This window comes from Coturnix japonica, chromosome 14 (genome assembly GCF_001577835.2).
Source record: "Coturnix japonica isolate 7356 chromosome 14, Coturnix japonica 2.1, whole genome shotgun sequence".
Classification (NCBI taxonomy): Eukaryota; Metazoa; Chordata; class Aves; order Galliformes; family Phasianidae; genus Coturnix; species Coturnix japonica.
The window spans coordinates 6,105,372-6,121,327 of NC_029529.1; the positions used below are offsets into that span (position 1 = coordinate 6,105,372).

At 45.7% G+C, this 15,956-nt stretch overlaps 2 protein-coding genes across 2 annotated transcripts; one reads left to right on the top strand and one right to left on the bottom strand.

Moving 5' to 3' along the window:
- Nucleotides 1–139: 139 nt before the first annotated feature.
- TBL3 (transducin beta like 3) lies at nt 140–9,176 on the top strand. The gene is made up of 22 exons (XM_015876915.2): nt 140–265; nt 361–412; nt 497–592; nt 830–877; nt 1,413–1,554; nt 1,929–2,013; nt 2,175–2,345; nt 2,524–2,599; nt 2,848–2,944; nt 3,246–3,451; nt 3,793–3,934; nt 4,031–4,089; nt 4,370–4,473; nt 5,113–5,263; nt 5,403–5,633; nt 5,826–5,896; nt 6,534–6,690; nt 7,081–7,139; nt 7,631–7,734; nt 8,029–8,100; nt 8,238–8,396; nt 8,924–9,176. Exons 1-22 carry the CDS (start codon nt 225–227, stop codon nt 9,034–9,036), a joined length of 2,436 nt encoding a protein of 811 aa, XP_015732401.1. The 5' UTR covers nt 140–224; the 3' UTR covers nt 9,037–9,176.
- Nucleotides 9,177–9,451: 275 nt separating this feature from the next.
- NOXO1 (NADPH oxidase organizer 1) lies at nt 9,452–14,084 on the bottom strand. The gene is made up of 8 exons (XM_015876916.2): nt 13,536–14,084; nt 13,052–13,132; nt 12,884–12,959; nt 12,319–12,499; nt 11,911–12,107; nt 11,378–11,491; nt 11,098–11,215; nt 9,452–10,953 (listed from the first exon to the last, which is right to left on the bottom strand). Exons 1-8 carry the CDS (start codon nt 13,593–13,595, stop codon nt 10,326–10,328), a joined length of 1,455 nt encoding a protein of 484 aa, XP_015732402.1. The 5' UTR covers nt 13,596–14,084; the 3' UTR covers nt 9,452–10,325.
- Between the last annotated feature and the right edge of the window lie 1,872 nt (nt 14,085–15,956).

Here is a 15,956-nt window from a genome sequence, read left to right on the forward strand (position 1 = left end):
GTGGGATGGTGCTGTTAAACAGCCAGGACGGGCAGGAGGCTGCTCCATCCGCCGTCCATTCGTTAACATCCATTCATTAACCACAACACACACACAGAAGCAGCTCCGTACCACGTGACACTGAGGGAGGGCGCTTCCTTACTCTGCTCTTACGTCATCAGAGTGCGCCGGAAGTCCCGCCCTTTAAAACCCGGAAGTGGCCTGCACGCGGAGCGGGGGGTGTCATGGCGGCTGCGGCGGGCAGCGCGGTGCGATTCAAGAGCAAGTGAGCGGGGCTGGGGCTGGGGCGAGCGGCCGAGCTGCGCTGTCTTCGCTTTAACGATCTCATTTCCTTTCTATTTCTTTAATTCCCCCTTTCAGTTATGCTGTGTCGAGGAAAATCGAGCCGTTCTACAAAGGAGGCCGGGTTCAGGTAATGGCCGCTTACAGCCGGGCTCTAGAAGGGGCTGGGCCGCCCCCACGCTCCGCTCTCACCTCCCCATCCTTTGATTCCTAGTTGAGCCGCGATGGGAAGTTCATGTTCTGCCCCTGCGGGACCAAGTTGAACGTGATCGATGTGGAAACGGGAGCTGTGCTGCACAGCCTCGAGCAGGTGAGGGAGCCAGGGAGCCTTAAGCACAGCTCCATGGGATGCGGTTGTGACTGGGGTGTTTTGAAGCCCTCAGGAGTGGAAATAGAGGGGGCTGAGAGCTGCAGACCTGGCTGGTGTTTGCATTGTCTGTCATTGTGGGTCTGTGGGTTAGTAGGAGCTGTGGCAAGGGAAGGCTTGAGAGCACGCCTAAGCAACACAGAGATGAGTAACTGTGGTTTTCTTTTATTGTTTTTCAAGGATGACCAGGAGGACATCACTTCGTTTGTACTCAGCACTGATGGTGAAGTACGTGTATGGCTCTGTTATACTCTGTGTTTTCCTTTCTTGGGCCTCTTGATAAAGCCAGCAAAGACTGAGGAGTGTCCTGCCTTGAAATGTCCCCAGGGAAATCTTGGAGTCTCTCATCTCTTCTGGCTTCAAGTCAGATATAGGAAGTACTGTTATCTTGTTTTACTGTTATTAACAACAAAGATGCATCCAGGGATAGGAATCCATTTTAATCTATTCTGTATACACACAGAGAATGTATTAGTTGACGTTCCATTTAAATCCAGAGTTGGATTGCTGAAGCACTGCAGGTCAGAGCTTCTTAAAGAGGTTTCCTGTTGTTTCTGATGCTTGTCTCTCAGTTTTGAAGAGGTCTTTGTGGAGACTCGTTAAGCGTCAGATGCATTTCCTAATATGTTTTGGAACAAGTGTCAGTCTTATGAATGAATATCAAGATACTGAGAACATCATAGTAGTGAATATTCATGTTGTTTGTGTATGGACACTGAAGGAAATGGCTGATCTTGCTTTTCTTTGCCTTGCTTTTCCATAGATTCTTGTGACAGGAAGCCGAGCCCTGCTGCTGAAGCAGTGGAATTGGCGAGAGAACAAGTGTGTGCGCACATGGAAAGCAGTGCACATAGCACCAGTGGCTACCATGGTCTTTGACTCTACTTCAACGCTGTTAGCCACGGGTATGTTCCTATTTCAGCCTAGCTCAGTGCAGCAGGAGGTGTGAGCTCTCTATTCCATACAGAATCATAAGCGGCTCTCTTTATATAAAGTGACTTACTGACAAAGTTCTTCCACTGTTCTGGAATATGCTGGTAAAGTGCTGGTAATTACTGGGGATCAGCAAGATAGTGTGGCCTAGTAGATTTAAATGCACAGTTAGGATTCCTTGAAGATGGAGGACAGGCATGAACCCTAATATGTACTTGTGAACTTCTCTTGGTGTGGATGGCTGTTCTGGATTCATTTTTCTTCTGCCATTGTTACTCATTAAGTTTTACAGCTGTTGCTGTATTGGAACTCCATTCTTCATTCTTTCATGCTCTTCTTTTCCAAGGTGGCTGTGACAGCACCATTAAGATCTGGGATATGATCAAGCAGTATTGCACACACAACCTGAAAGGATCTTCAGGAGTTGTACAGTAAGGATGAGCCCTGTTTCTCAGTCATTTAATGTGATGCCTTGATGCTGTGAATTGTCAAATTCTTTGTGTAAAATGCATTTCTATTTAAATATTGGTCTAATGCAAAGAAGGTAACAGGCAGCTCATTCCTACTCCATTTAAGTGTATCTCCTCTCTAGCCTTGTTGAGTTCCATCCTGATATCTCCCGTCTGCAACTCTTCTCCTCTTCAATGGACTATAAAATCCGAATTTGGGATCTAAATTCCAGCAAGTGCGTGGCTGTGCTGGATGGCCACTTCAGTGCTGTCACCTCCCTGGCATTCACTGCAGATGGAAACACTCTCATTAGGTAAGAAATGCAGAGGCTTAGCTTTCTCATTAACCCTGGCTCTTGGCAGAGATTGGGTGCTTGAGCGAGGATGGGGTGGGGTAGTTTGTTGTATAGGGGTAAGAACTGCTAGAAGTATTCAGTCTCAGCTTGATAATGCATTATGGACTTATTCATATCAGTTCTTCTTATCTTGTAGTTCTGGCCGTGATAAAATCTGTATGGTGTGGAACCTGAAAACCAGAGAAAGTAAAAGAACCATCCCTATCTATGAGGTGAAACTGCATTTCTTTTATTCCTTTGAGATCCTTTGTAGATCACAGTTTGGATGAACTGTGTTGGGCTGTGTAGGAACATTTGGATGTTGTGTTGAGGGATGTGGCTTAGTGAGAACTATTGGTGATGGGTGGATGGTTGGACTGGATGATCCTGTGGGTCTTTTCCAACCTTGGTGATTCTGTGCTTGCTGCAATGGGACTCTAACCCTTTGTGCTAAGCTGATGTTTGGCCAACTCCTTTGTAGAGCGTGGAAGCTGCCATCCTGCTGCCTGAACAAGGAGATTTCTCTCAGCTGGGTGTGAAGAAACAGGGGCTGCATTTTCTCACAGCTGGCAGCAAAGGTGAGTGTCCTGTCACGTAGCTGCTGGAGTTAGAGTTTGAGGAATGACTGTGCTTAAGGAGCTACGTTGCTGTTATTCCTCAGATATGTGGTTTGTGTGGCAGAAGAGTTGGGCTGAACTCTTGGGGGATGGAGAGCAAAGCCTTCTTCTGATTTCCTTCGATGATAGCAGATGAGGAGGACTTCTCAGGCCTTAAAGCTGTGTGGCTCTTTCCAGTACACAGTGCCAAGATTCGTTTTATATTCCTTGAACAATCACTATCTGAAATAGCAACTCTGCCCGAATTTATGTTATTTACTAGGGGTCCTGAAAATCTGGGAAGTTGCTACAGCTGCTTGTGTGTACACCCAGCCTGTGCCCTTTGAGCCCATGGAGTCAGAGGAGGAGACCAGCAACCACAGCCTGACCCACTGCATGCTCGTGCCTGAGAAAAATGAGATTGTCACAGTGTCTGTGGAGCACAACATTGTTTTCTATGATGCTCAAACACTTCAGCTCAGGAAGCAGGTAACGACCCTCTGCCTCTCTTCTATCAGTGTTTTAGGCTCAGCTCTTCTTCTGGTGAAAGCTTTATTCTTGAAATAACAAGGTTTATTGCTGAAAGCTTATTCCTGATCTGTTCCTTGGTTACAAACCAGAAAGCCAGTTTCACTGTTGGAGTTGGAGGGGTATTGCACAAATAAAGTCAAATGGAAAGCAGAACAGGCCCAGACAAAAATCTTTTTCTGTATTCCAGTAGGATCTTGGCCTGCAGAATTAAGTGAAAGAAAATGGGAATGTGGCCTCATTAGGAATGGTACGATTTGATGCTTCTCTCTGTTAAACTTCTTCTGTTCTGCCATCCTCAGCTTGTGGGTTACAATGATGAGGTTCTGGATGTGAAGTTCCTTGGACCCAGTGATTCTCACATTGTTGTGGCTACCAACAGCCCTCAGCTGAAAGTGTTCGAGCTGTCAACATCACACTGCCAGATCCTCTATGGCCACACAGGTGTGTGTGTGTGTGTATGTGGTGGTCAGCTCTGATGTGGGTGGGTGGAAGATGTGGAAGTATTTCTTTATCCTTGTTTTTTTTTCCTCTGTTTAGAAACAATTCTTGCTTTGGATGTCTTCAGGAAAGGCCTGATGTTTGTAAGCTGTGCTAAGGTACGTAGGCATTCTTCATTGAATTAAACTCTTCATTGCTAGTGATCTTTGTAGACAGAGTTGTTATATTCCTGTATGGCAGAAAGGGCTTCTGTTGAGATGGCATTTATGACTGCTACATCCCCAAAATACAAGAGTCTTCCGTTGTTCCTTTTAAATGTTGCTCCCTTGTTTTGGTGAATGCAGGCAAAGATACAGGCTTAAAAGCCACTGAATACAGGCTTATGGATGTAGTAGATGTGCGGAGGGCTGATCACTTGTCTGTTCTTTCCCATTACAGGACAAAAGCATTCGAGTATGGCGGATGAATAAGGAAGGAAGGGTGGTCTGTGTGGCCCAAGGATTGGGTCATGCTCATGGGGTAGGCACTGTCTCTTGCTCAAGGTAATAAGAGTCAAACAAAGTTTTACCTTTGCAAGCATGAGTCATGGCTGCTTTGCTGGTTCTCAGTGAATGTTTTGGTGAATATCTGATTCTGAATAATACTGTTTGTCATGTTTGAATCCAGCTTGTCAAGGTGTTCTGAGTTAAAGGAAGAATGTTTGTGGTTTCCTTTCTTGGATGCACGTTTGTCCATAAGCTGTGAAGCTCTTCTTTATCAGTCTACTTCCTGTTTGGCTTAAAGAGCAGCAGCTGTTTAATTTGCCAGATAAAACTCAAGTAATTTGGACAGAATGACTGGGGAATGGAAGGGAGTGTGCCTATGAAGGTGCTTGCTTAAATAGTGTATCTGTTTATCAGCTCTTATTATGCTGCCTAGCAGTGTGGAAGCCCAGCTTGTTCAGAAGCTGCCATATACCTTAGAAAGCTTACAGTGCTTTTGGCTAATGGCTGAATAGAGGGAGGTTATCCCAGGGACTTAAGTAAAATGAAAAACAACTTGAAGAAAGCACTCACACTCTGTGTAATGTCACAGCAGAGTGACTGTGTAGATTCCAGCTGGGGAGAAAGCCTTTTCCCAGTGCAGTGAAAACCACTGTTTTGCTTTCTTTCACTTGGCATGTTTTTATTCTTTCCATTCAGGTTGAAAGAAAGCTTCATAGTGACCAGCAGCCAGGACTGCACAATAAAAGTGTGGAATATCCCAGAATCTCTCACTTCCAAAGCAAAAGCAGCCTTGATCTCCAGTCCAGAAACCCTTCATGCACAAGTGACTGAGAGAGGTCATGACAAGGTAAAGTTCCACCTGATGTGAGAGCATATTTTTAGTACTTAAGTGCTCTCCTGTTTTATACCCTATGATTCCTAGCTGTATGACAGCAAAAGCAAAGACTTGAACTGCTTTACTCTCTCTATTTCTGTGACTTTTCTAGGACATAAACAGCGTGGCAGTTTCTCCCAATGACAAGCTCATTGCCACGGGCTCGCAGGATCGGCTGGCCAAGCTGTGGTCCTGTTCTGATTGCTCCTTGCTAGGTGTCTTCACTGGACATAAGCGTGGAATCTGGTGTGTGCAGTTCTCTCCGGTGGATCAGATTTTGGCCACCTCTTCAGCAGATGGAACCCTGAAGCTTTGGGGTCTTCAGGACTTCAGTTGTTTGAAGGTAACAACAGCTCAGACTGCCCCTTGCTCTTCTAGGCAACTCTCACATGCTATAGAGATTGATTATTATTATTGTTTTAAAGAATTTACCTATCTGGGCTTTTGTAGTAAATATTATTCTCTTGGAGGAGAGATCTTCTTTGAAAACTTGGCAACAGCTTTAATACTTTGGAGCTTCTCTCTTGTTTTCCAGACCTTTGAAGGTCACGATGCCTCTGTACTGAAGATCATTTTTGTAAGCCGAGGAACACAGCTGCTCAGTGGGTAAGTGCCTACACAAGAAGCCAGAATTAGTCAGAAAACATAACTGGTATGAGCAGCAAGATTGTGAAGTGGATGTAGTTTTAGAAAGACTTATAGGAAGGTGTCAATTTTATGTCACGTGGCAGAGACGTGGCTTGTTTTCCTCTGCAGTTACACCATGGTTTCCAGTTAGCTCCACTGACGTTGCTGGGTTAGTGACATACACCACAGGGCAGAGCTAAGGATGCGTTCCACCTTAGTGCTTTCAGTGAGGCAAGAGCAGCCAGGGCTAAACTCTTACTGTTAGCTGCACAGGGCTTGTTCTCTAGCTAGAAGCAGGAAAGAATGCAGTTTATCTCCTGAATTGCCCTTTCTTATTGAAAGGTTGAAATGTAACAGACCAGAAACACCAACAGAGCATATGAAGAAGTGTAGGTAATAGGGTACTCCAAGATGGAATCACCTGAAGGGATGCTAGTACTACCAGGAACAAGTTGAGATTCTTTAGATCTCTTAAGATGTTTGGTTAATTCTGCTCAGATTTGATAGGTATCGGGATGAGCTTATTCAATATTTTGGGTGGGGTAGAGCAAGAATGGGTCTATCCAGCGATTCTCTGAGCTTGTGGTTTTGTTTTGTTTCTTTCCCCTTCCGAAAGTGGTTCTGATGGTCTCTTAAAACTCTGGACAATTAAAACGAATGAGTGTGTAAAAACATTGGATGGCCATGAAGATAAAATTTGGGGTCTTCACTCTAACAAGCAGGACGACATGGTCGTGACAGCATCCAGTGACTCCTCTATCACACTATGGAAGGTACAGGGCTGGGTCTTTGTGTCTCTTCTCTGGGCTACTGATCAGAATGCATTTGTAGCATTCAGTATCTCAGTGATTTGTTCCTCACCATTCCAGCATGATACATGTCCTCATTTTACACACTTTGGCATTATTTGGTCTGGTTTGGGTTTTTTTTGGCCACACTGCGTTTCTCCAGTTGGTGCTTTAAAAGGAACAGGAGTTGGTCTTTAAATGACCTTACCAGCACTGGTCTTTTAGAGGGGTTGGAGGGAATTGTGAGTTGGTGGATTTAAAATGTAAGTTACTTGACCCAGAGATCTTGCTGCGGAAGATGATTTTCCAATCACTTAGTGACTCTTTCATCTGAATTAAAGCAAGGTTTGACAAAGTTATATCCTGGTTTTATAGGATGTCACTGAAATTGAACAGGAAGAGGCAGAAGCTAAACGGGAGGAGCAGATTATGAAGTAAGTTGATTTTGGGTAGTAGTGGGCCATGAAGGGTGCATTGTGTCTGGTTAAACTCTCCACACTTGGAGCCATCCAACTCCCCTTAATTTGAAGGCCGTCCTGTAGAGATTTAGATGCTGCCATGGCATGGTTAGGCTTTTCTGCTTCGTAGAAGTTTAATTCCTGCAAATCCTTGCTATAATATTGTCATCTTGATAATGGATTGGTTTCATGTTTATATGCTATTAAGATAGGTCATGTCAAACCGCTGAAACCTACTTTCATTTTGTTCCACTTCAGGCAGCATTAAGTAATTCAAGAATGCCTTGAACGTGCCGTGGGTAATTATCTCCACAATGTGGGCACTCAGCCATTCACTGGCATGCACTATTAACTTCATGACATTAAACCTTTCCGCACCATTGCTGCCAAATCAGCCACTTTCTGTACTGAATTCTGTTCCGCCAACCAGATGCTTGTCTCATACTCCTGACTGATCTGTTTTCCAGAGAACAAGAGCTTTCTAACCTGCTCCATGAGAAAAGGTACCTCAAAGCATTAGGTTTGGCAATCTCTCTGGATCGTCCACACACAGTGCTGACAGTTGTTAAAGGTGAGTTTGTGTTATACACCGAATGTTTATTTTCCACCCTCTCTGCTTTCCAGGGCATCTCTTCCAGATACTGAAGTCAGACACAGACTATAGTCTGAAGTCTTTGATAAATTAAAGACTTTAATTACTAAAGTCAAATTATCTGTAAGCTTCTATTTTACCCTTCTCCAATAACTCCTAAAGGTTTGGACCTGTCACAGGGGATGTTATTTTCTGTGTAAGAGGAATGCATGGCTCTTGTTCTTGAAATAGTTTTTTTTTTTCTTTCCTTAACCCTTAATTTCTTCTTTTTAGCCATCCTCAAGGAAAGCGATGGGAGAAAGCGCTTGGAAGAGAACATTGCTCGGTTGCGGAAGGATCAGAAAGGTTTGTTACTGCACGGTTTTATAGCTAAAACCTTTCAGATCTGGGGCTTTTGTCTGAAGTGAAATTAATGCTGATCTCTGAGACAGAAGAGATGGCTTTTTGCACAGTCAATGTGCACAGATGTCCTTCTTCCCTAGAGGCAGTGTTAACATTCTTGGTGACGTGGAATACGAACTCTAGAAACTGCCACGAGGCTCAAGCTGTCATTGAAACCCTCCTGAAGCACGAAGCACCAGACGACCTCCTACAGTACTCGGGCATTAAATCTGCTGTGGAATCCCTGCTGCCTTACACCGGTGAGTGGTGCTGCAGGAACAGTTGGGCAGTGAGCAAGTTAATCCAGTCCAGATCTGTTGGGAGGTGCCTGCGGTGATGTGCTGTGGAACTTGATTTCTATGCAATCTCAGCTGCCCCCTCCTCATGTGAGATCTGAACTCTCTTCCTGTTTTGTGCTCTTTGTGCCCAGAGAGATTGTGGATCTTTTGTCTCTGGAAGGGTTGAGGGCTGGGTTGGTTGAGGCTTTGAGCAGTCTGGTCTGTGTCTGGAAGGTGTCCCTTACTGTGGCAGTGCTGTTGGAAGTAGATTAACTCTGAAGTCCGTTCCAACTCATGCCACTCTAAGATCCTGGTGTTGAAGTAGTGCCTCCTGGTCTCCTTTTATTGGCCTGGACAGAGTTTGTCCACAGTGTGTGCCTCTGTGAGGTCTCCTCTTATGTTATGAATGCTCCGCCTGCTCTCTTCTAAACAGAAGAGACGTTTTTTGTACCCATTTCTGATAAACCTCTCCCATTGTGATACCAACCATCAGTTTTCTTTCTTTGCAGAGCGCCACTTTCAGAGGCTGAGCCGCTTGCTGCAGGCCTCCATGTTCATTGACTTCATGTGGCAGAACATGAAGCTGTCTGATGTGTCACATCAGGAAGATGTGATTCTGTGACTCTTCCCTCATCAGCTGCTGTTTCCTGACAGACATCCGAACTGCTTTCCCACCAGATACAGCAACTGGAATACTCTGTATTTTTTAATAATTATTATTATTTTTTAATTGAATTTCTAAAACAAGACCATTGTTCAGTCTTTTTTGGATTTAATGAGAGGAAGGATTTGTTCCTTTGGGTAAGTTGTGGCTTCCCTTTGTATTTTCACAGCCCAGATAATAGGAGTGCTCAGCTGAAGTTTAGCTAGGTGTGCATAGATCAGTGTTGTCTGAGCCTTGTACCTAGGCAAAATATAGGCTGGGCTGAGGCAGGTCTGCCACCTTTCCTGCCTCAAATGCAGCACTGGACAGGCACAGGGATGCGATGTTAATTCTCCAACAAGCAAGTCTTAGAAGTACAAAAACTACACAGTCCTTCTGCATATTTGTATGCATTTTATTTCAGAGACAAACGTATAAAACTTAGAACAGTACAAACACCTGCAAGATGGCTGACTTGCCCAATTAAAAACAACAAAAAAAAGACAGTCAGGCATGGGAGGCTCACTAAAATTAAAGGCAGCAATCTATACAAAAGTAATGGGTTTTCCTTTAACTTTTTTCCATCTCAGTTTTAGCAGATGAATTTAGAGCAGGAAGTACTGTAAGGTTCAATAATTATCAGACCCCCTCTTTATGTTTTGCTTGTAACTGTGAGCTCTAGCCTCAGCCACCCTACCCAGCCAGCAAACAAACTGTACTGCAGCCATTTTTATCTCTGTGTCTGCAGAATGACATTAAGGCAAGGTAAGAGATGACATTCATAGGCACTACCGATGTTTTTTGTCCTCAGCCATTCAAAGGGTCCAGCCAATTCACCTTTGCCTGGCCAGTTTTCTACTACCCAAGTTCACGTAACATTAAAGTAAAAAATTAAATAGTACTTAAATATATATTTTCCAGGGATTCAGATAAATGCTGTTCACATGGCTGTAGCTGTGGGTTTCACTCCTCTGTTCTCCAGCACTGTCAGGTAGTTGCAGTATGAGGATTAATGCAAGAAAATTGTGGTGCTCTGATAAATGGTGTTACAGGATAAAAACGTGCCCAAGGGAGTGAACTAAGCCACTAAGCCATAAGTGACCTATGCTAAACAGGAGGTGCAGCATTCTACTGCAGCTCTGCTAGTAACAGTAGTGTGCCCTCGTTAAAGCTCCCTGGCCATGGTGTGCATGCTACAGTATTAAGCCAGCAAAGCCATGTCTACAAGCCTTGAAAGCAGTGGTCCCTGCAATATGAGGCATGGGGTTCTAGTCAGCACTGGGCAGGGGAGGCAGGGCCTGGAGGGGTGGGCAGGCAGCTGACTGCTGCAGGGCCCGCTTGGTGACTGAGCTGCACCTCTGGAGGATCTCATGAGCTGAGGGGCGCGTGGGCACCTTGGGGGCACCAGTGGGCACCTCTGGGTCAGTGAGGGAGCTTAGGTCAGTAGCAGATGGCTCCACAAAGCCTGAGTCGTTCCTGTCCTTATAGGTGAGGCGTGGAGATTTGCTGCTGTGTGTGGCTGAGGTATGTCCAAGGACTGGGCTCGCTGCTTGCTCCACTTCAGGCAGGGACCTGGACAAGTCTGGCTTCCAGCTCAGCACACTTCTGGGCTCACTGCCTGAGCTGAGCGAGGAGCTGTCAGACTCCAGGTCTGGAGTGGAGATGACCCTAGGCAGAGATTGTGATCTGCTTCTTAAGCTCACATCTTCATCATTGCCGTCCCCTGAGGTGCAGTCCCATGCTGTGCTGTTTCGCAGGGGCTGGGGAGTCGGAAAGGAGCAGAGGTTGGGTGTGGAGATGTGGAGCCCGCTGTTCATGATGGTCTGCAGCCTGTGGTGGGGGTTCTTGTAGGCCTGGAGGCACATGGAGGGCATGTATCCTGTGCGCCCATTGTAACTGAGGAGGAAATGTTGAAAAGCAACACTGAAGGACTGTTCTGGCCTTGACAAAAGTGGGGGAGCACACAAGGCTTGTGTGTACACAGGGCATCAGGAAGGGGAAAGTATTCATCTCAAACCAGCTTTGGAGAAGTCTCCTTACCGGACAAGCCACCAGCCATTGTCAGATCTCTTGACCACCTCCACCACCACACCTTTGTTCAGAGAGAGCTCATCTGCTTTCTGTGACTCATAGGCCCGCATGACAAAGTACAGACTGCCTGGGGGGAGAAGGGAAGGCGACAGTTGTCTTAACAGGGAAAGCTGAGCAAGAATTCTGCCTAACTGTGCAGCCCCAGGCCTAGGGAGACTTCAGAACATGATGGGTGAGCAAGGTGTGATCCTGAAACTAGAGCTGCTGCCTCAGACAGAAGCGTACTCACCCTCCTCATCTGAGCTCCCAACATTCTGGATGTCCTTGTGAACATTGATCTGTTCCAGATACGAGGCTGGGAACCAGGCTATCTGCTTGTCTGCATTTTCCACAAGCCACCAGCCTGCAGCAAAAAAACAGAACAAAGTTTGTAAAGCCAGCAGAAAGCAGAGAGATGATCAGTAATGTCCCAGTGTAGGGACACAGGCAGGAGCCATAGGTTCCAGAGACCAACACAGTGCTGGTACTTGGCAGAGTTCTATCTAGACTAGGATGCACCATGCAGGTGTGTTGGGCTCTGCAGAGCATTAAAAGCTTTCTGCTGGGAGTAAGGTCCTAGGTCTCAGCTCAGACTCATGCACCCCTCAATTAGAAAAGAGCAGACCACTTGTTTCCTCCTATCTAAATCCAGTTAAACACCCCACATGTACCAATGTCACCCATTTGCTTGCTGTTACAGCCTTAATGTTTTCCAAGCCTTAAATCAATCTAGAAATCTTTCAGCATCCACCCCTGAAGTGGAAGGATCTTAATCAAACCTACCAGTCATGTCCTTCAGTAACACTTCAACAACGTCCTTCTTAGCGACTTTGAAAGTCTTGTTCTTTGTGTCTTTGGTTTCAAAGGTTTCAATGCAGCGGTAGCTCTCAGACACCTGAGGGTACGTAATGGAGAGCGGCTGCTGCTGCTGCACCTCTTTCTTCTTTTCCCCTCCAATTTCTGATGGCATGATTACAACACTGAAAAGCAAAGTTTGATGTTGGTTTACTGAAAGCTCAGTAAAATCGAGGTTATTCAGTAGACTAAGAGAGGTTTAGGTATCAAAACAGTAGCAAACCTCTGCTCTTCTGCTCCACAATGTAACTGGCATTTCTCTTCTGTCTGTATTCTACAACATTTCTCCTTTATGCAGAGATACACAAACAAAAAAGTACAAATGGGGTTTCCCACCTGTCTTCAGGAAAGCAGGGGTCGAGGTCTTGAGTTTGTGCCTTGAAAAACTGAACCACATCTTCACCCTGGGAGATTTTCGCATCCACTTTCAGCAGTTCCTGTGAGTAAGTTTCCAGCAATTTCAGTCGCTCCAGGGACCTGTTTATCTTCCCACTCTTCTTCTGTTTCCCATTTATATCTTTAAAGTAACAAGAGCAAAGTTGATCCAAGACTATAGCGTACCTGAACCAGAGCAGCGTCTTCTGCCTGAGCATGGCAGTGCCCTGCTTATTGCACCCAAAGCAGACACAGGTGCCTCTGCCTCCTTGTTTCAAATAGCTCTTGATAAAACTTTTGCATACCTAAGTTTGTCATAGTTCATGTGTAAATGTTACTAAGAGCTCTGAGCTAATAGAAGTGCAATACTCATCTACCAAGTACATTTATACCCCAAAACCAGTTGTTTCTGTGCTATTTTATGTCAATGATGTCCAGTGACTAAAGTCTATGTCATCCACAACAGCTGTTCCCAATGGCTGCGTTGTGTCTGTTGGTCCCTTACTCAGTGTGTTCTCCTCCTTACCTTTAAACCTGGGTATAGTGCGGTCAGATCTCTTAAGCGATCCACTCTCAATGGGGAATTTCCTCTTCAGTTCTTTCTAGAAGTGAGACAAAGCAGTGAGTGGAGATGCTGGGCTCCTTCCTCCCTCCCAGGGACGTGGATGTTATTTTCAGGGAGTTATTCACTTACATGGAATCTCTTAAATTCTTCAAGCGTCCGGTATATAAGAATATTGTTTTGATCTGACCAGGACACGAACATCATGTACTTCTGAAAAAACAGAAGAGAAATAGAATGCATCCTTATCATAATGGTCAATATTGGATGTTTTCAAGCAATGAGCTTTTGACAGGAGCTCTGATTTAGTTTTTGCTTTGGGCTGCCAGATGGTCTCAATAAGAAATGAAATTAAACACTAAACCTATTAAAATATTTCCTTAATTTTAGGGTCCCAAATGAGCATTAAAAACAGGAAAAAAGAAGTCTGAAACAGCAGAGTTCAGGATAACCATTTTCTTATGAGACAGACAATTATAAACAAGTCTAAGGGACCCATGTCCTAGATAATAACACTTTAATAACACTGAAGGATATTGAGCATGCATATTGCTGAAATAACTAAAAATAGGTAACGTTTAAGGAGAACAAAAGCCAACACATTAAGTTAAAATACCTTCTGCTTTCCACACTGCATCAAGCCCACAGCCTTCACATCCACTGGGAACCGGCTCATCTTCCCACACTGCCTGTCCTGCAGCTGGAGGCTGAGCAGGGCACGGCCTCCTGCAGCTTAAATACACTGGGCTGGAGGGAGGGCACCAGCACTCAGGGCTACGCTCCTTCCCTGCTTCCTCCTCCGCCCAGCAGCTTGAGGAAAAACTCCATCGTTTTGAAATTATCGCATGCCTTTTCCCTGCTCCCCTGTCTTTAATGTGCAAATACTGAGCACAGATGGTGGGGCATAGGTCATGGAGCTGGAGAAAAGCGTCTTATCTTATCGCATCCTTTGGAGAATACTGCCAGTAAATGACCCATCCCTGCTGCCAGGGGGGTTTGTCATCCCTAGGTTCATCATTTCTGGGTTTATATCATCCCTGGGTTTCTATTATCATTGGCTTCATCATCCCTGGGTGTTAGCAGAGCTCTCTGGGCGGCAGCAGTAGCAGCTGCTGTTATCAGACAGCACACTGCATTTCCTTCAATGGATGCATTTATGGCTCTGCTGTACCAGCACCTTTATGGGAGCCACCTGTGGCTGTAACAGCTTGGGCTGCAATCACAGCATTCCCCTGAGCTGATCACAGACATGGTTGCAAAGCGCAAATCAGCCAGGATTCCATGCACAAAGCAGCTGCTACAGATCTGTCTTCTTCACTAATTATTCTTACCTGTTTAGTAAAAGGAGCCCTGATAGCCCTATTCACATTCATGCATTCTCACAAAGAAATGGGAGATGTTGATGCTATCGTTGCCACAGCAAGGATGAATGAGTCCCAGGGGCTTACAGGAAGAAATCCCATAGATTTTCATGTGTAAATATGCACCTAAGGCACCCTGAGGTCCTGCCTCAGGCCTGGGAATCCACCTGCACTCAATGTGATGGACAGGGAGGTGGAGAACACCTCCCAGGAGAGCCCTGGGGTCTTGGCTCAGCCATGGCAGCCAGCAGCACAGCCTGCCTGGTGGGAAAAGCCCAGCAAGAAGATGGATTTGCTTCACTGCAGAAATATGGCTCCTTGCTGCCCTCAAGGCATTGCCTGATTGGTAATTACAGCCCTGGATGGCCGTCCTCTTGCTGACCTGTGGCTGTGGCATGCCTCAGGTTATGGCTTGGTCTAGGGGCATCTGTCTGATCTGGCCGCTTGCCCTGCCTGCTCTCCCTTCTTTGATGAAGCCTTGAATCATTATCATTATTGGAGCCCAAATGGAGAGGCTCAGCCCTGCATTCCCTTTCATTTTCCAATTACACCGAGCTTCTTAAATCCCTCAGCAACAGGTGCAGAGGACCTTTCATCTATCAGAAAAAAAAGAAGAAAAAAAACCACAATCAAACGACACAGAATCCCATTGGGAAGCCAGACAAAATAACTTCTGGGCAGCTGGAAAATACACTGATTAGGGCTTTGGTTTCATGAAAACACGTGAGGCTGCCCCTGTCCTGCAAAGTGGCGGCTGTTGAGGGCAGAGGAGGCGTGTTGGTGAAGTCTGATCTATTGCTGCTGGATCCCTGTTCTCCTTTATTAAAGAAAAGTTGTACAGCGAGCACCTCAGTCCCATGCACACATCTGGTGGGAAAATCCCTTCCGTGCCTTCTCTGGGCACTCCCTGGTTGACAGGATGACATAGGTGCTGCTGTACAAGGCAGACTTGCTGCACCAAGGTCAGATCGTCCATCTCTGCTTGCAGCTGGTCCAGCAAAGTCACATGCTGTTAAACCTGGCTGGCTTTTGTGTCAAGAGAAGATCTTTGCATCCAGTGGGGTTGCTCTTTTGGCTGTTGGCATTTGCAAGACACCAATGGAGGTGGCAGCTCTTCCAGCAGCATAACTGTGCTTTGGGATGGAGTCATGTGTGCTGGTACCATTGCGTGGCCAACACCAAGCAGAACACGCCGTGTTGGTTTTCTGTCCCAGAGCAAACACAAAGCACAATGCATTTCCAAAAGTGTGAAGGTTTAAAACTGTTTACCCTAAATGGGAGAAGCCAAAGACAATCAAAGTCTTCAGTCGTATCAGACCACTAAAGGAAGTTTAGATACCTTTCCATTCTGTGTCTGTAAATACTGTGATTGCCAGTAAAGCAAGAAGAGGAGGTAATGGCCTCGTTTTTGACAATTCCAGAAGCTTTGCCACATAGAAAGCATAATCCAGTGCCACAACAGAAGGGTGAGACTATGTAGAGGCTTGCGACCATCTGGGGCTGGAGATCCACCACTGCATGGAGAGCTGATGTTCTGGGATAGACTGCATGGTGACAGGGATCTCATGAGCAAAACTAACACCCATGGTACTAGAGCACCCTCAAACCACCCCAAAGCCATTGCAGCTCAGTGCCATGCCTGCAGGGATAGATGGAGAACAAACCAGAAGCATTTA